At 23.7% G+C, this 20786-nt stretch overlaps 1 protein-coding gene across 4 annotated transcripts in view; it reads right to left on the bottom strand.

Moving 5' to 3' along the window:
• Window positions 1-19838, bottom strand: part of LOC118070659 (cardioacceleratory peptide receptor-like) — a 29346-nt gene extending 9508 nt beyond the window's left edge. For 2 of the 4 annotated variants that reach the window (XM_035089393.1, XM_035089421.1), the window contains exons 1-3: window positions 19808-19838; window positions 18780-19316; window positions 17270-17593 (exon numbers count right to left, since the gene is read on the bottom strand). In XM_035089393.1, the coding sequence (XP_034945284.1) occupies window positions 17270-17458 (189 nt within the window). In that variant the 5' untranslated portion in view covers window positions 17459-17593; window positions 18780-19316; window positions 19808-19838. Of the gene's footprint in view, window positions 1-17269; window positions 17594-18648; window positions 19333-19807 lie in introns of those variants that run through there. The other 2 variants (XM_035089412.1, XM_035089403.1) reach the window with 2 other exon arrangements.
• Window positions 19839-20786: the final 948 nt, after the last annotated feature.

Raw genomic sequence — 20786 nt, 5'->3', positions numbered from 1 at the left:
AGCATATGATCACTGGAGATACTACTTATTAATAACTCTCTATTTTTTCCCAAGTGAGATTGTGCATACCACCTTTAGTATTATTCAAAAAAAAAAACTTTAATTTATAAAAAATTCATATTATTTTATCATCCTACATAAACGTTATTTCTTATCCTCTCATGTTCTTTCTTCAAAGAAAAATTCTGTTAATTTGGCCATCCTAAAAGCACACTTTTTATTATAATAATTACTTCCTCTCGGTGTAATCATGTTTATTTCTACATGTTCTTTATAAAGATTATAAAAAATACACTTAATGAATCTGAAATAAAAAAAAATCTCTTCTGTCTGATTCTCCAACAAACCAGTATCTCTGCTATTACAACACTTGTAGGTAGCAACAATAAACTTTTACTAACAATTCACTTTCTGTCATCTCCAGCTTTTTACTGTTAACACTACAAAAATCACAACTAGACCTTTGATCTGTTGCAGCAAAAGAATGTTTTTTTTTTTTTTATTCAGTCACAAAAAGTTTATGCACAAAAAGTACTTCAGAGCTTATGTCATGGCATGACGATTAATTATTGTGTTAAATATGTGAAATAGAATTCATTCATTGAATAATGTGAGCTAGTTATTAAAAATTGGATAAAAAATCTTCAACTTAATTGCAGTAGATATTATCATTAATCTTTTGATAAAGTTATTCATAAAATGGTCGTTTTTATTTTTATTCTTTATTCTGGAGATGTAAAAAAGAAAAAGTAATTGCATGAAAATTTATTGAATGATTAAGTATAAAACCCATCACTTAGTTTCATGGATTCGTTCTTTTATATTATGATATTCTCTTTAACTTCTTTCATGCTTGTGATATGCAGGATAACTGATAGACTAGTGAATTATTCATTAAAGTGCCGCTCGTGAAGATAAAATTTTGTGCAAAATGCAAGTTATTCTTCGTTTTATAATTTCTTAACTACATGAGTGGGTGATAGATTGAGGGTGTAAACAAAATTTGGAGAAAATTTTAACATAAATTATCATCACTTTATTTTGATTGACAATTTTTTGGCTTATTAAAGATTGACTTGGTTTAACAAAGCAATTATTGTTGAATTAAAAATAGAAAAAATCATCGTTTGACAATGTTTAACAGGTGATTGACAATAAAAAAATATTTCAACGTTGGTAAAGGTAAAACTTGATTAAAATCCAAGATGTAGGGAAATGAACGATAATCGAACTGGAAATTATGTTGAATAAAAAAATATGCAAAAAGAGCGAAAAAAAAAAAATTACAACAAAGAATAGGAAACCTTTTTTTAAAGAACATTTTTTTATAATTAAACATTATTTGCTTAGAATCAGGGAAAATTACTACAGTTACAAGATAATTATTTTCAACGATAAATGTATTAAGAAAGCTGATGAGAATTTAACTTGGAATTTTACTTGTAAATCAGTTGATTATTTCCTACCTAAAATTATGTATTCACTTCATCAAAAGTTAATTATTTATTAATTATCTAAAGATATCAATTTATTAAAAAAAATAAAATAAAATTTTTTTATAACATATTTATTAAATTTTTCAAGATATATTTTATTATAGACTTCATTTAGAATATTGCGTGATTGATAAATGTATATCATTCTGGCTAATTTTGAAAACCAGTAATTTAGTTGATATATGTACAGGATATAAATACGTATAAGATATCTTATCATAATTACATCGTAGTTATAATTATTATTCGGATTGATATGAGATATTGATATTTATCAGGCATTTATTATGCTATCATCATATCATCACATCATACAATATAATATATATGTAAATGTAAGATGAAAAGTATTTACAAGGAATGCAAAAAAGATTTTTTTTATAGTGTGACTTTATATTACTACAAAAACTCTTCGCCTCGCAAATATATATATAAGAGTTACCATTCCTTATACTTTTCTTTTCTTTTTCAGTTGACTCATCGCGTCCTCTTAGGACTGTCACTTAGATTTGTACTGAAAAGAAAAGAGAACTGTCGAGCTCCTCGAAAAAGAAACAAAATATATTAGTAAAGTAATAAAAACAAATAAAAAATAGATGTATAGAAAGGAATGAGAACAAATAAAGTACAATTTAATGTTTTTTTTTAAAAACTAGATTTAATATAAATAGTTGAAATAATTGATAGAGAAAATTTGATTAAATGAAAATCCAGTAAATTCTAAATCATTTTGATTATTATTCTCAACGAGATTAAAAAAATTTTGCCTCACGTTATATTTATAGCACACGTGGACGAAATTGAAAATATTTCTCAAGCAAAAATCACGCAACATTATAATTCATGTCAAAATTTTTTACTTTTATTTTTTATGAAAAGTCGTATATTTATTTTTGCATTATTTTTAGAATATTTTTTTAATACTTGAATCAGTAAAAAGAGAAGAAAGGGAAAGGTGTTAGTGAAAAAAAAAAGAAAATAAAAATTGACTCACGCAATTTCTAACAATTGGATTGCTATCGATTTATGTATCTATATAGTAGAAGGTATACTCTTATAATTGAGAAATAACGATTTTTTTTTATATTATACGTTAGGTGTATGAGTTGAATGCTGTATTGCGAAAGTCTTGTTTACAGATTGAAGATACTTTTTGTCTAAGTATTTTCTTTATTACACTTACTTGATGGGAAAACTTTTAATATCTCAAAGGATACTTCATTACTTTATGAACATAAAAATTAATTATAATACAATATATGTAATGATTATTTTATTTTTATTAATTTATTGCTATAAAAAAGTCTCTTGAAGACTCAATAAATATCCCAGATGAAACAAAAAATGGTTTCTTAAAATATATTTGATGCTATTATTTTTATTTATGATTTTATGTGATTTAATTTTAAAAATTTAACTAAGAAAATTTATTATTAAATTCGATAAATAAATAATAATTATAAATATAAGACACAAGAATTGCATTGAATGGTTTTTTTTTTTTTTCTTTGCATATTAAAATACATGAATTTGTTATAGATTATTATATAAAACAAGTATTTATAATGGATAAATATTAAAATGTATTAATTTTTTTATCAAAGTTGTGTAGAAAATATTGGCAAGTGTATAATTATGAATACATCTGAAAGAATAGTTGTTTGAATTTATACGTAATCTTTACATTTAACCTTTAGAAAAGTTTTCATTATCTGAAAAGCTATATGACTAACTTTAGCGGTTTACATTATACTCTGAAATATTAAATTGATGTGTCGGTAACTTTTACCTTCAAGGTTTGCAAATTTCCTTACTTTCAGCTCTAATGTTCTTTTCACTTGAGATTTGTTGTTTTCAAGAGAACTTTTTGAAAATTATAAGTTAATTTAGCTGAAATTAATCTTCATTATATTCCAACATTCATTATCCATGTTGACTTTGATAACAGATGTAACAATATTCAAGATATTTTCAAAAGTTCTTTTAAATCAAACTTTATTATTGGACTGTAAATAATTTGATTACTCAACTTCATTATTCTTAATGAATTTCATTACTTTTGTTCATAATGATATCAATTTTAATTCATCATAACGACTTTCCAACTCAATCCTGTGCCTTTGTTTCTTGCCTTTTTCTTTATCGACTGAGTATTGACACAAAAACTATTAATCTTATTCTTCTTGACTCTATCTTAAGTATTATTTCATTTTCCTCAGTTATATCTATAGATAACTGTCTTGGATTTTCTTATACACAGCCAAGTTCAATATCGAAAATTCAGGTGATAAAAAATTTTAAAAAGTAAACCATTAAAAAAAATTGCGACATCATTAATCAAATGTTAAATCCGTTTGTCACAATACAGTATATCTAAAGAGATTTACATTCTTATTTATACTACTAACTGAATTTAAAATATATAGAGCAATTAGTCGGGTTTTTTTTCCTTCGATAAGGAGCGTATTAAGTATTATATTTATAAAGTCAACGAGTTTTTAAATAATACACTTTTACTTGACTTTCTTCATACATACTTATATCAATTCACGACAATCTCGGTTGATTTCTGCATTTTATCGACCATCTGATCTGATTACAGCTAAAGTGCTTTCAATTTTTATTCTTAAATAATTTTCAAAGTACCGGTTATGCTAATTATCAATCTTTTTTCCCACATTTTTGTGTGATTCTCTTACTCTGTATTGATATCATTTTCATGTAGTTATGACCAGGTACTTTGCATATTATTATATCAAAAAAATATTGACGTAAAAAAATTTTTACTATCAAAACTGGTTTCGATAGTGTTAATGTTTACTAAATTATTATTATATTTACTCAAAATTTACTCAATTTTTTAATACAGAATGTATTTTAAATATTCTTTTAACTGATTAAAAATTCATATTTTATTTGTTTTTAAATGCAAATTATTTTCTTGCACTTTTGTTGCCAATTTAAGTGCTCTCGAATAAACAAGCAGGGCAAGTGCACTTAATATAAAACGTTGATTAACTAAAAAAAATTGTGTTGTTGATCTTTAAAAGCTTTTATTGTTTTTTAATAGTTTCAGGATAAAATTCCTGTAATGATCATTTATTTTTCCAAGTATACTAAATACACTATACATCCTTTTTTTTTTTATTTCTCAATGGGAAAATTCAATTTAATTAACGACTATTTCAATTTCACATGTTTTAATTAATAAATATCAATAATTAATATTCATATGATGAATAAAATGGTTGCATCAATGTAATTAAACTTTTATGATAATATTTGATCTTCATAAGTTTGATATTCATAAAAGCATTTTGTTTAATTGTAAATCATATTTTTTATTTTATATGTAAAGATTTATTTACTTAAAAATAATTGATATTAATTTATTTTGATTTGAGTTTCTTATTTTCATTCATGTCTTAGTCTTGAAGTTTTTGGCAAATTACACTTCACTGTCGACTTGTCAATACTTTATCAGTTTAACCGTATAACGATAGTTTATTTTATAAGAAAATCTTCAAAGTTGTTCTGTAGATGGTAAACCCACTACACTCCTTACTGTCGAGTTCTTAGTCTGATAAAATTGTTGGAAAATGCTGCGGGTTTGTAGTCTTGTGGGTCATGAAAAAAAAGTTACGATGTTTGCTTCAAATCCAAACCATTCAGACAATTGGATTGTAATCGATAGTGAAGAGTATAAATTTGGGATTGAAAAAAAAGTATCCTTTTATATTACGAACAATTTGACATCATCGTAAAAACCTTGTTTACAGTCTTGGGAAAATATTCATTCCTCGGTACATAAAAAAAAAAAAAGCCGGAAAATAAAAAAACTCTTGAAAAAATTTTTATCACATTCGTCGACAGCTTTTTTTTATTGATATTATTGTCGATAATAAATTTATGACATCATATTGATAGTATTATTTTCGCTTTTAGTATTTTGCGTTTGACATCATTTTTCAATTACTTCATAATGTATGTGGTGAGTAGAATGGCGCTTGTGTTAATTTTAAATCTGATACAAAAGAATGAAGGGAAAGAAATAATTTGAATAAGGAAAATTACTTTTCACAACCAATAAAAAATCAATAAGTTAGTTTGCTAGAAGATACGATTTTTATAATTGAACAAATAATTTAAAAGTAATTAGATATCGATTAATCAAATATTTAAACATACAATTAGTAAACAAGAGTAATTATTAAATAAATAATTGTATCAGTAAACAAATAACTACATAATTTTATTTTAAAAATGAAATTTCATCAAATATGACGAATAAACTTCATTATTAAATACTAATAATGATTGTCATATTTGTATATCTTCTCTCCAAAAGTGAAATAGTGAAAACCATTGAAAATCACAGCAAAATAGTGAATGCTCATTGATTCTAGAGTAATAATAATACAGCTGTTTCAACAGTTGCATACTGATCACTGTGAACCATTATTTGCTGATTTTGCAATGATATTGTGCAAGGGACTGCACATTATTTTTAGAGAAATAATAATGAAAATTAATCCAACTGTACTTAAGCTTAATAATCTTCCAACATTGCTAAAGATAAAACAAAGATATTGTAAAAATTGGAATCATTTTGAGGAGATTATCCTTTTAATCAATATCGATTCTCTTCATTAGAGGAATCATTTAAACATCTACACATAATGTTCTTTAAAGATTACCACAAATTCAATTATCACTGCAAAAATTAACCGAGCAGACAATCAGTATAATTATACCTACAAAATCAATTGTTTTAATTAATGCTAACAAGGGAGATGTCGGTAATAATAATATTATTATCCATTTTTTAACTGTAAAAATAATGAAAAAATCATCAGATAATCAGCTTTAAAAGTATTATCTACAATGCTCAATAAAGATATTGGAATTCTTCAACTGAAATGTACGATAAAAAATTCGAACAGGCGAGGAAAAAATGATCAATTAAGATTAGAGTCTATTGTTGTTATAAAGTCAATCATGAAAAGATAAAACCTTTACTCTGTCATAGATTTTTTGTGAATACAAAGACTAGAAAAAGGTGAATTATTGGATACAAAAATTAATGTCAAATAATTACTAATGTTTAGTTATTAAGTAATTATCTACACTGACAATTAACAGTGGTATTACTTTTTATAAATATCAACCTCAGTTAACATAATAGATAAAAGATTTGTTTTATCAACATTTTTTATGTTATAAAAATTTTTAATCTCTATTCAATTGATCTTCTCAGTATTTGCAATAAAATATTTCTCTAAAACAAAAATAATCCTTTAACATTGGATTGTTTAAAAATATTTTTTTCTATTTTTTGGTAATAAATGAATGCAAGACGAGGAATGATTAATAATCTTGCTATTAACATATAACTAAAGTCATGCTTACGAACATGAGTGAAACTATGGCAATTCAACAAGCTCTGCTCCAAGTACCAACATTTGATTGCACAAACCTTGGAAGTCATTTACACAAGATGTAAAACACGGTTGTATATTCGTGCCAAAAAATTCAAGAGATGTTCTCCTTAAAGACGATCATTTAACATTAAAGGATTTAAAAATGAAATAAAACTTTAAAAATACACCTGATGTTATTGCAGATTAAAAATTGAAACTATTAAATTTCTAAAAGATTATTTTATTATTAAAAACATTTTATTCCATTATTGTACAAGTTTTAAGCTATACATTTTTAAAAAAAATCGGATTTTAATTATGAAAGATGATTAAGGATATTTTTTTAAACAAAAATTTTTATTTCAATAGAAGGATTATTCTATTATCCAGTTTGTAAATAAATATAAAAATAGTTTATTTAAATGTTGTATAATATTCGTCATTGGTTAAAAATAATTTAAAACAAAAAAACAAGTTATCTATAATATAAGCTACTATTTTTAAATGATTGATTGCATTATGCAGGAAAATAGTCAATCAGTAATGAACAAGAATATTCGCTAATTTAAATTATTAAAATAAGTGCATGTACATTTTGATGTGAATTGATATTTATATATTCATTAACCCAACATTACGTATTATTTTTTATCACTTAATAAGATAAAATGAACATATTTACACGTGAACAAGTTTTGATGTATTCAATTAAAAAACGTCAAGATACAAAAAAGTTCACTATCTTTCAACCCACATTTCCTACATAATTGCACTTTAAATGCAAAAAATATAATACCAATTATTATTTAGTTTTTTTATTTTTTTTATTCATAAATTGTAATTAAGTCTGTTGATATAAATGTTTTATTACTCTAGTGTTGGCTGACTCATTGATGTTTTGATTCATTTGTTCTTTCTTTTATTTCTTTTAACCCAAAAAAAAAAATTACGAGTTTCTCTTATACATTTATTAAAAGCAAGCACTTTAATCGTAATAATCTACTTGGATTGTGTAGAAATATCTGCGAAATGGAATAAACGGAATGGGAATGATATTTATAGCTTGAGAAATTCATTAAGAGCTGCTTTAGTTGTTGCGATATGCTTTAATTTCGTGTTTTATTGAAACGACATCTTTGGTTATCATGAATAGTCTTGGTATTAAACTTATTGTGATAACCAGAATTCTGTTGCAATTATTTTATTGTTTTGATATTGGAGTTGAAATTTTGGTGATAAAATTCACTAAACGTACACTTTAAATTCATACTATCATCTGCTTCTTGAACAGCTTTTAAAAATTAGAGCTTTTTTTATTCTAAAAATAAAAATAAAAAACTGATCAATGAATATAATTTATTTTATCTTTATTCTTTTTTTTATTTATTTATGTGAAAGAAAATATTTAAAGAACAAACTGAATGAATGAGAGAATCAAATTTTCATTTGATATTATTTCTAAAGAATATAAAATAAAATTTTGAAATTTTATTTCTATAAAAAGATTCTTTTGAAATATATATATGAATATTAGATGAATTATTTGGTTTCAATTAACTAGATTATGTTGATTTTTCGTAACTTGATAATTTCATGATTAAAATGGAATCATGAATGGATTGAAGTAATGTAAGGAATTTTTTTTAGATACTTGAATGCAATGTTAAATTTTTTCATGACCTCGTAAAAATGCTTATGATAAGATAAGTAAATTATTGTTGAATAACTATATTGAAAAAAGATATTCTATTGCATATTCTCGTCTTTTTAACCATTAAAGTATAACTAAACTAATTACGATATGATACGCATAACTTATATAAACATACTGCTGTGTGGCTTTTTTATTTGTTTTAAAAAAACGGCGGTTTATTTAAAATTTAATAATAAAGGAATCTAAACAATCTTAATAATAGAGTTTTAAATTTGGCTTGTGTCACTTGAACGATCTCATCAAAATTCAATAACATGATAAGCTTGAAAAAAAATAAAATAAAAATTTTCAATATTCAGAACATTAATATTGATGAAAATAAAAAAAAAAAATATTAATAGAAACCATCTAACTTCAATATACTGCTGTATGACAGATAATAAATACAATCTATTCTGTCGATTATTTGATCTTTTTACTAAACTTTTTTCAAGAATTAGAAATACCAAATTTTTTTCTTTTGTTTACTAAAACTATTTTATTTATTCTAAAATATCTAATAATAAATTATTAAATTATTTTAAAAATGTCAATTATTTATCAGTATTTAAGAACATCCTTTAAATGAAATGTTTAGTTCATTTTATGCGTTGCCAATATTTAATTTGTTTCATCTACGTGTGGATAATTGTATTAATAATTTCATCGCAATAATCTTTATTGATCAATGGTATAACTAGATGTGAATGTGGATAAAATAATAGATTTTTTTTGCTAGTTAAGAAAAAATGGTGATCGATAGCACGAAGCATTTTCAACCATATTGATTAACTCGTTTTTTTTTTTAGTGGTTACGGAATTTGATCTGACACAATATCACAAATTTATTTACTGTCCCAGCTCGTTGATATCAAATTTAACAAATACACCCGATAGTGTTTGTTTATCAATTTTCTACTCTTGAGTTTCATTTTGTAAAGTTTTTTTTACCAAATATGAAGATAAATATTTATTCTCTTTTCTCTATTTGTAGTGACAATTTATTTACATTGACAATATTTGATTAAATTTATATTAAAAGAAAAAAATATATTTTCAATTCAAAAACTCTTGAAATAATCTTAAAATCAACAATTATTTTTAATAATAATTTTTTAAAATTAAAATAAATGAAAAATAGTAAAAATTTTGTTTTATTTCAGGTCATATGAAACATATCAGATCTTGAGCGACGAAATATTCACAAATGAGAAATGTTCCATCTCATAAATACGAATGAAAAAAAGAAAAAAACAGACAGCAAAATCTTCAAAGGTAAGTTTTTATTGTAAAAAAAGAAAACATTTTTTAATTAACATCTCTTTCGATTTTATTTACAATCGCTTCGGAGATATCTTAAAAGAAAAGTATTGAACTGATATTGATTTAATCGTCATAATTACATCGGTTAGAATGAGAATATTTTTTTAATAATATTTCAACAATAGCTTGGCAGCTATTCGATAATGTTTGGAGTAATTCAAGTCAAGAGATGGTCAATAAGTTCAGTGATAACCACAAATTAGTGGAAATCTGTCGAACACTTCTGGAGATATTTAAAGAATAAAAAAAATATTTAGGTCAAACTCTACAACTTTTCATTAAAAATGAAATGATGTAGTGGTTTTTATAATAAACTATTGGGACTTATTATTTTCAAAGAAGTAGAAATATTTAGGATATCGAAATAAAAAGAACATATATTATTGATGAAGATGAAAGATCAGCAATAGTTATAACGATATTTTTCAATTGAATTTATAGAAGCCTTTGAAATATCCAATAACTCCTGAGTGATAATAATTCCGGGGATTGAGTGTCAGTTAAATGACAGGAAATATTACCACTCGAAAGAATGATATTGAAAAAATTACATTTAACTTCTTCTTACTGTATTTGTCGAATTTTTTCTTCATTTCTTGTACAATTTTTCTGTAAAATTAATTTAAAAACTGGAGTCGAATCTTTATTTTTATTTTTTTACAAATCAATAATAATTTTTTAATTAACATTAACTAAATACTTTTAGTTAAAGTCTTCTTTTAAATTTTATTTTGAAAATTTATTTATTCCAACTTTTCTAACATTCTTATAGTTGAAATAAAATATTATGTAATAAGACTTTCTTCTTCTCAAGTATTCAAAGACAGAAAAGAATGAAAGTAAAAAGGTGATATTATTAAACTGGAAAAAGATTCAACTTAAGAATGAAAGTGATCAGACAGAGAATAAAAGAGACGTCTAGGATATATCAACAGATAAACACAATTGTACATTTCATTGCGTGTAAAAAAACCTTTTCTCATCACTCGTTTATCTATTCATTCCCCTTACGAATCTCAAATCACTGACAGAATAGCCAAGACCAAAATGAAAGTAGTGGGCGTCTGGAGTCAATGAAAAGTCTTTGACATGAGTTCATTATCCTCTTTGTCGACTTTTTTTTTTTGTTAGTTTTTTTTCATTAAAATAACTAAATTACAATTGAAGTCTATTTTATGTAATCTAATATAACACGAGTTTGTTGACTAACTTCATTTTATAGTAATACAATTAATCATCTTACAAATCTGGTCTGTTTAATGTGCCACGGTCTGACCAATGACAGGTTTTACTACTAACTACTTTCTATCTGAATTCTAACCATGTTTCGGTGGTTTTTAAAATAATTATGAATTCATTAAGTTTCCTCTGCCATAACAAGATTTTAATTTCTACCTTACACCATTTTCTACTTTAATATTCTCGAGCTCATTTACTTTTTATTAAATTCATTGTTGTTAATTAGATAAAAGTCGCATGTTGTTAATTTTCAATAAAGATGAGTTTAATTGCTTGAAATTTTATTTTAATTTGTCAAAATTTATTATTGTATTTTAAAGAAAAAATTTCTTATTCAATTATCATATAAATTTGATTGCAGTATCATAACTCTTGAACATTCTGGCAGCACATTCAGAAATTCGATCATTAATGTTGAATGTAGAATAATAATTTTTGTATTACGATCAAAATTTTATTATTTATGAATTATAAAAAAATAGTTTAGAAATGAATTTATTTTGAAAAAAAAATTGAAAGAAGCAAAAGTTTAATTTATGATTGTTAAGTTTGCTTAATAAAATTAAAATTACTTTACAACTACTTAAAAAAATATATTAACATTTTATATTTTTAAATACTAATTTTATTTATTTTATTTATAAACTATTTAAAAACCATACATTTAAATTTTTTATTATCATTTATAGCCAGGAAACTTTAATTAAAAAATAGATACTTTATTTATTTTAATTGTTATTTCATTGTTTTAATGTTATTTTAATTATGGTTATATAATCTAAAGCTTTTAAGCTCACTTTATAATAAACTCTTTCACTAATACGAGATTATAACATAATCTTTAGCAGCAAAATAATTATCTCTCCCCCAAAGACTATCATTAGTTAGTTATACAACAACTAACTATTTAAATAAATAGAAAAATTTTTTTTAGTAATTGATATATTTAATTTCTCAGATCCATTTACTTACATTTACATAAAAGCTCGTGATCTCTCTCACTTCTCTATCAGATCCCCATTATTATCGATTACATTATATTGACAATAAGTATTTCGTTAACTTCTAAGTGGATTTCATCAGTAAAAAAAAAAAGAAGGGAACAAAAATAGGGTGAGGGAGTAAAGTATCTTAAGTTTCGCTTGTTATATGTACCATTATAATCAGAGAACTTTCCAGTTTCGGGTATTTCAAAGGTAAGACCATTAGAAATAGTGACCTTTACTTCAACAAAAATCATTTTTTTCTTTTTTTAAATACATCCTTTTGAATAAAATGCTTTGAATGTTTTAAAAATAACTACATAGTTTAAAGCAAAATAAAAATAAATACAAAATTAGTTATACATGAATGAGAGAAAAAAGTTAATAATTAACTTTTAATCATTAGTAGGTAGCAATTAAATACATTCCAGAATTCATGTCACCATAACACTTTTTTTACACTTTCTGATGACAAATAAGTTTGTCCAGAAGGAATGCAATGATCATCACGTAATGATGGAATTTATATTTCTCAAACTTAACAGCAATTTGAAGTAAGAAATAAATAAATAATAAATTCTATAGCACTATGAATAGTTACAAACATTGTTACATTTCATGATTAATTGTGAAACAAATTTAAAGTAGATTTGTTTAGCTGGGTCATTTACTTGCAAATATAATACAGACCTTGATTACTTGAATACAACAACTAAACATGAGCATCAAGTGTTTTATCCCATTTATATATAATAGTAGTAAAACAACTTATCTTTATTTGTCGTTAATGAATTACATGAGCATTGAACTGAAGCTTAGTTATGAAATAGATGATCAATAAATTTAGAAACTTAGTAAAATCACTCATTATATTTGTTTACAACGTGTAAATAATCATAACTACTGAGAACAGTTTCTTATTAATAAATAATATTTATAAGAATGTTTGCCAAGTAGTTACAGAAGAAAAAAAATATTTGAATTGTAAAATGATGATCGATTCATTTCTATTCTGTTGTCTGTTGACGAGAACGAACTTGTCTTATTACTGAACTAACATCGACATTTATTCTCATTATAATAATAAAAATACTGCAAGTAAATGAACTAGAAAAATAATGATGATGATTTAAGTTGAGTCCAATTAATTCATTTAATTAATTCAAGAATTCTATGAATTCATTACAAATAATTAAATATTATAATTTATCATTAGAGAATAATATGATTGATATGTTTTCAACCATGAACTTTCTTTGGTCAATTATTTTTTATCAATAAAACAACCACATAACAATTATTTTTAATTAATAGCTTTTATTTTAAATTAACTGATTATTTATAATTTATTAGGTAATGTTGTGAAATAAAATATATTCCTTTTTATTTTTAATTTTATTCAATTAAAATTAGTTAATTTCAATTCAATAAAATAATCCTTTTTAATATTAATTCCTCTTTATTCTACATGACCTGACACTTCAATAATATTTATGATATCTTTAATAAAAATCATAATACTAAATACATTTATCATCTAAAATATTTTTACCTAATTTTTATTGTCACATGTTTTACTACAAAATGCAGTGGAGCAATAAAAACATTATTGGCATGTATTGATAGATTTAGTATGCATTTCTCATTTTATTTCCTTCCTCATTTTATTTTATGTTATTTACTTTTTTGTTTACATATAAATGGAAAAATGTCAAAAGTTATATTTCTTACTAAAGAATTTATGTTTGAATGAACTAAGGTATTACAAAATTATTCCATAAACATGGATTATGAGACATATGTGAAATTATGTGAAATATTTCATTTCTTTCGGTATTCACATATTCTATCTTCATTATTAAATTATCCCCATGATTAAGAAAAATTTTAAAAATAGGTTAACTTTTAACTCGAGACCACTTAACTTACAATTAAATTTTTTAATAATTTTTTAAAAGCTTCACCTTTGACTATTTGTATCAAAATTATTTGAATTTAAAAGAGCTTTTTCATTTTTATTTTAATAAAAAATAACTTTTATATATTTTTAAATACTTTGTAGTAAAAAAATTCCTTTGAAATAGTTACTTTAAAATGTTACTCCTTGAAAATAATTAAATATTAATTGGATTGCAGTAAGAATTTATTCATGACTACAATTAGATAAAAGAAGTAATGAAAATGTCTGACCAAATTATGTAATCATTTATAAATTAATGAGTAAATAGTTTAATTACTCATTTTGTAATTTAATAAAAGCTTCAAAAAAACAAAAGATTTAAAATAGTCTTAATGTTAAATAAAATGCAAATTTATTAAATATGCATTAAGTATTAATGGATACGATGAATAAGAGTTGAAATGATGTATTCAAACAGTAACAAAGGCTTGTATATACAACCTGATGGTGGGTGTAATTGTAAATTACTGATTCAATAGTGAAAATTACGTATTTTGAAAATAGGTAGGTGTTATAATAGATTTGTTTCCAGCAAATCAGTAAAAAAAATTTTAATAACTTTATTATTGTGGGGATTCATTTCTTTAGGTTCATAAACACACAATATTTGTAATAAAATATGCAGGAGTAAATTGGAAACAGTAGAGTGCAAATAGAATATTCGATAGCATACTAAATATTTAGGTCGATTGGCTGATTGGTTTTTTGTTTATTTAACAATGCTAGCCAATGCTTTGGTCCAATCTTCAAATTGTAAGGAATATTATTAACAAGTGGATTAATAAAAATTATTAAAAGTCAAAGCAAAATAGTTAACATTTATCCATTTATTTATAAAAAGTAAATTAGGATGGTTGAGATGATTTTTTTTTTTAAGATCTATAGAATTTCTTGGTAATAATAAATTTTGGGTTTAATAATTAAATGATAATGAGGTCAAATAAGTCGAAGAGTGAGAAAATCAGAAATAGTAACCATCATTAATAAAGGAATAGGATTAATAATAGTAATTACTATTGTCCTACTTTGAAAATCTGTCGAATTAGAGCCTCTGGATATTTTATTGTTAATCAACATCAGATATTATTCAACGAATATTGGAAAAAATGTTAATTAAAAACATAATATACTTTTATGATGGTAATTTTTTTATTCAAATATTAAAAAGATATCTTTTTTATTGTAACCCGAATTTTTTTCAACTTTAATACTAACAATGTTAAAAAATACACAATGAATAGTTGCAATGGAAAATAATCTTCATATTATTGCTTTTATTTTTATCATTATTTTAAAATAAAATTTATGTATAGATTTGAATAAATTTTATTCTCAATTTATATTGAAGGCAATTGTCCGGAAGTAAAGCTTTACCAAAAAAATAGGGTTTAGAATACTTATAACGTTTTTTCCGGATTTTTTCCATCACCAGAATGAATTCTGTGAAATAAAAAGAATTCTATTTATTATTTAAATGTACTAAGAGAAGTAATTTTTTTATTTTTATTCCTTTAAGTTAATTGACTTTAATTATTACTATACATTTAAAAGGATCCATAATTATTTAATAAAGAATTATTATATACATAAATGCACAAAATTTACTTTGCTTTGATCAGATAATTTACTTTCGCTTCCAATTGAATTGACCTTTTGATATTATCGATATTGTAACAACTATTATCATCACAAAAAGTATTTGAATATTTATAATATTTATCAAATGCTTATGATTACAGTTACATGAAGTAATTATTATTGCTTGAAGAATAAGTACAAGGACTTGAAAAAGGAAAAAAAATTGTAGATGCCAAGTTATTGAAAAGTTCTATTCAGAAGATGTATTTTCCTGGTATATACCACTCGTTATAAGTCAACTTTTATTGTATGTTATGTTTTTACCTAATACCTGTCAAGGATAAAACAATTTCAATGAACCCTACTGTCATAATTGCTCATATACATATGTTTCCGCATTGTTGTCATTATTTTATGTTCATACTTAGGTAAAAAAATAACCATAATTCTATCGTCAACATTTTAACTCATACAAAGTACTAGTATTATCGTAAGGAAAAACATTAATGACACTCAAGAGTGGAAAGTATTACCTATTAAATGCTATTTTAACAATAATGTAATGAATTCTTTGTAATGAGAAGTTTTATTATATTTACATTAAAACACAAAAAAAAAATTAATTAATTGCAAATTATGATATTTATCGACAAAAAGTCTCTTTAAAAATGAAATGAATTATTTAATAATTATTTACATATGATGGTTAAAAAATGTTTACTTTTTAACAATTGATAAGTGGGTTTTATTTTATCTAGTTTTTTTTTATAGAGCGATGGAAGATAATAAAAATGTTAAATTGAAGATCCTGACAGTAGATAAAATGTCAGTACCCTTAAAATCTACTCCTTTATGTCAGTATTCAATATTTTATGTTAAAAATATTTTCAAATAATCTTTATTTACTCATCTGTCTAGAGAATATTATTAATAATAAAAAATATATCTATAATAATTAATTAACTCCTTTTTTATTATTAAGAATTCAATAGTTGAATATGGAAACAGGAAATTTTAAAAATTTTAAGTACTGATGAGTTGCATTATCTTTCATTATTATCTTAAAATGAAATAAATTTTATTCATAAAAGTAATTAGTTGATAAAATGAAGAGAATATTTTATTCAGATACTAGGAGATGAAGAGAAAAAAATCCTTTATTATAATAAAGATGAAAAAAAATGCAATATTTGTTGAAGGTATCCTTTACCATTGTAATTTTATAGCTTCTCAAGGATCCTAACTATAAATAATTTTCGAATTTTCTATTTTTATAAAAATATCAATACTATACTTTGTTATTATTTAATCAAACAACTATAGTGTCTAAAGCATATTATTACTTAAACTTCATAGATAAAAAGTTTTTTAATAAACAAATAGATATAAATATATTGGAAGATGAATAAATAATAGTGTCAGCAATTTTTGAAATAAATCCAATAAAATTCATGGTTTTATGATTATTATAATTTTTCATTTGCATATGACTCTCGATAAGTCTGTCAGCAGATTGTAAAATGAAATAATAAATGGATTGGATTTATGAATGAATAAAAATAACAAAAATAACGAACCTCGTAAAAGTAGAAAGAGTCAATCTCAGCTGTGGCGTTGACCTCAACAGTAAACGAAGTATTTGGTGAATCGTAGGATACGTCGTAGCGTTCATTGGTGATATTCTTAAGATCAAGAACCTCGTTATCAAGTTCCAAAATGGTTTTGTTGTCGGCAGACAACAAGGTGACTGTTCCATCTGGGGACATGTCTCTTTTTTCCTTTGCTTCAAGCCGAAATTGACACGGCTGAAGAGTATCACCAATCGAATCTGCCCATCTTGTGGTGAATTCATTTCCTTTCCTGCTTTCTCATTCTTCTTCAATCACTTTTTACCCCTTGTGCTGTGATATTATTACTTTTATTATTATTATCATCATCAACATAAATAATCATTTAAATACTAATATCCAACTAATTTTCTATCATTTATACAACATTTTAATCATCAGATTAGATAGTCAACTTCATCCACTATTTAATGACCTTTTTTTAAAGTCAGACTTGAAATGAAAGAAGGTTTCTATTGTACCAAAATTCCCAAGACTAAGCACATTAAGGTATGCCTTTGACTAAAACCTGCACATGTAATTACTAAAGTTTAGCATTCTCAACGACAAACGAATCTTTTGCTTTCAATATTATACTGTTAAGTATCTTAACTTTAGGATATGAGATAATAACAAAGACTAGCTATCTTTTGGTCTATATCAAGTAAACTTAATTGTGTTGATCATTAGAGAGTTTCTTTTGCTACTGGTTTAGATTTTACAAAAAGAAATAAATTGATTTATTTTCATTACTTTTATATTCAAATAAAATATCTTAGATTTAAAATATTTAATAAAAAGCTGGAAAAATAAATAACTTGATAATTTTTTTCTTTTCTGAATAAAAATAATCATTAATAATATTGATTTAATATGTTGTGTAAATTTAATAATCATTATAAAGAAATTTAAAAGTTAATAGAAATGTAATTACTTTTTTTCTAGAGTTATTAAATGGAATGAATGAACATGTCGAATATTATTAATCAAAAGCATTCTTCTTTTTTATTGTCCATTATAATATGAATGGATTAAATTTTTATTAAATCTTTAGATGATTAAGATGAAAAGTGTATTTTAATAAACCTCAAGTATTACAGAATAAAATAAAAACTAAAAGAAAAAGATGACTCTTAATAATAAATGAAAGAAAGATGAATTAAAATCATCATATCCTTTGAGTTGAAAAATAAAATGAATCTTTCACTTGAAATATTTGTAATGCACTTCTTTTCCATAGTTTCACCTTTTTTCAGTAGTGACATTTTATAACCACTATATTTTACCTTAGAGAAAAAATTTCATGATTCGGAAGTGAAGTAGTTTGATAAAGATAATTTTGTGCTCACTTTTTTACGGTTTCCCTGTCAAATGATTTTTCTTACACGGGCTAGTGAGTTCTATTTAAATTCTCCTGAGGCAGAAAGCCGTTTTCTGAACTTCAAGATCCATTTCTACAACTAGATTTTTCTTCACTTACACTATAATCCGTCTTGAAATCTTGCTTTCAATATAGTAACTTCTATGTAAGGATGCTGTTTGTGAGCTTGATCTACGATCGTTAAGACGACATGTGTCACGCGTTTTATTTCTTCCCTTTTTTACGGTTTTGCTTTTTACGACACTGATATAAATCACTTGACATCCTTCAATTTTACCACTAATCCAATCATTTTATTGTTTCAAGATCATTCATAAGTCTGGTGTTTTTTATTTAATACACTACTACTTGTTTTTGTTTATTATTCAATATTTATTTCCAATTCATAAATAATATTATTTATCACTTCCACCTGACTATTTTCACATTTTCAATGTATATAACAAATATGGAAAATAGTGTAAAAATGAACAAAAGAGAAAATATATTAACCTATTTCTTAAATGGCTCATATCGATAGATAAGTATTTGTACATCTGTCACCACATCATCACTAAATTTCGATTTTTTTCTGTTTTTATTAACCAAAAAAACACTTTCATTTCCTTTTATTTTAAATATTTTATTTGCCACTTGCTAGAAAAAAAATTGATATGACAATTAAAGTAAATAATGTCATTCAAGAAGTCTTGGAAAGGAGAATAGAATATCTATTAATTAATCTTTAAGAATGAAAACTTTTTAGTTCTTTCTTTTTTTCAGTTACATTGAGATTAAACTTTTATTTAGATTCAAAGAGATTAATTAGTTCGATGTTCTCGAGTAATTATAGAATTTTTTTATGACATTTAATTACAATAAATTTATTTTAAAAATATTATTTTTTATTTTCATGAGATTTAAAAATAAAAAAAATTAAACGAATTCATTTTAATTTTTTATTAAATAATAAAATTTTTTTAAAAATAATTTTAGTATAAAATTAAATTATTCTTATTATTTTATTTTTGTTTATTTAAGGGGGAAAAAGAAAACCAGGGTTTTCGTTGTTTGTTTTTAAGAATATTTGACAGATCAAGAATGATAGAGCAAATAAATAGCAAGTGAAAATAGAACGAGCGAAATACATTCGATCTTACTCGTACGACGCGTGAATCGCGACTGCACTTACAGCGCAACACATCGAGGAGTCCATGGATAAGGTCGACAACTAGTGGTAAGAATGTTGAAGCTAAAATAAAACTAAACATCCATTAAAAGTCAAACGATCCTACGTTATTTTTTCACGTGATACTTTTTCATTATTTCCCATCAATTAAAAGTTCAATCATTCATTAAGTTCTATTATTTTTAATTTTTCTTTAAAAACAAACAATAATAATAATAATAAAGAAAATATTTGTTAAAAACTTCCAACAACTGATGATAAACTTGATAAAAAAAATTAAATCCACGGAAGTTTTATTAAAATTTAAATTTAATAAAAAATTCATTAATTATAACATATTGATTAATATTTACTTCATATCACGTGACACAAAAAATTATTTTTTACTATTTTATAAAATAAATTTTTAAAGTTTTGATCAATTATCACTGAGAAAAATGATCTTAACCAGATTGACTAAATAATTTTTTCTTTTTATTAATGTCAATAATCAATTAACTAAGTTTACTTTGTAATTTCATAGTTGATAAATTGTTAAATTAATTATGTAGATTAAATCAATCTATCAAATTCAATTATCACACAATACTTAGTAAGTTAGTTGAATGATAAATATTCGCAAAACATTTACCAGTTATTTATCATTCAATTTCAATGATATTTTATCGATTAATTCTAAATGCATGCATCAGTCATTATCGTATAAACACAGTTAGATGCATCTAATCATTATCAGCAGGTATTGGTTTAAATGTGAATCAATAAATTCTAAGTCACATATTGTTATTAATTATCAAAACTACACTATCTAAAATAAACTTCAAATAATATTTCTTCCCTTTTTTGATCAATAAAAAAATAATATTTTCTCATTTATTTTATATTTAATAATGATCATCATCGTTGATAGTAAATGATTAATTATCACTATTCACTGT

Source organism: Chelonus insularis, unplaced genomic scaffold (assembly GCF_013357705.1).
Source record: "Chelonus insularis isolate UGA/USDA-ARS -01 unplaced genomic scaffold, ASM1335770v1 contig_130_pilon, whole genome shotgun sequence".
NCBI classification, from domain to species: domain Eukaryota; kingdom Metazoa; phylum Arthropoda; class Insecta; order Hymenoptera; family Braconidae; genus Chelonus; species Chelonus insularis.
Note: the sequence above shows the minus strand (reverse complement) of the source record. Positions and strands in the feature narration are given on the sequence as shown.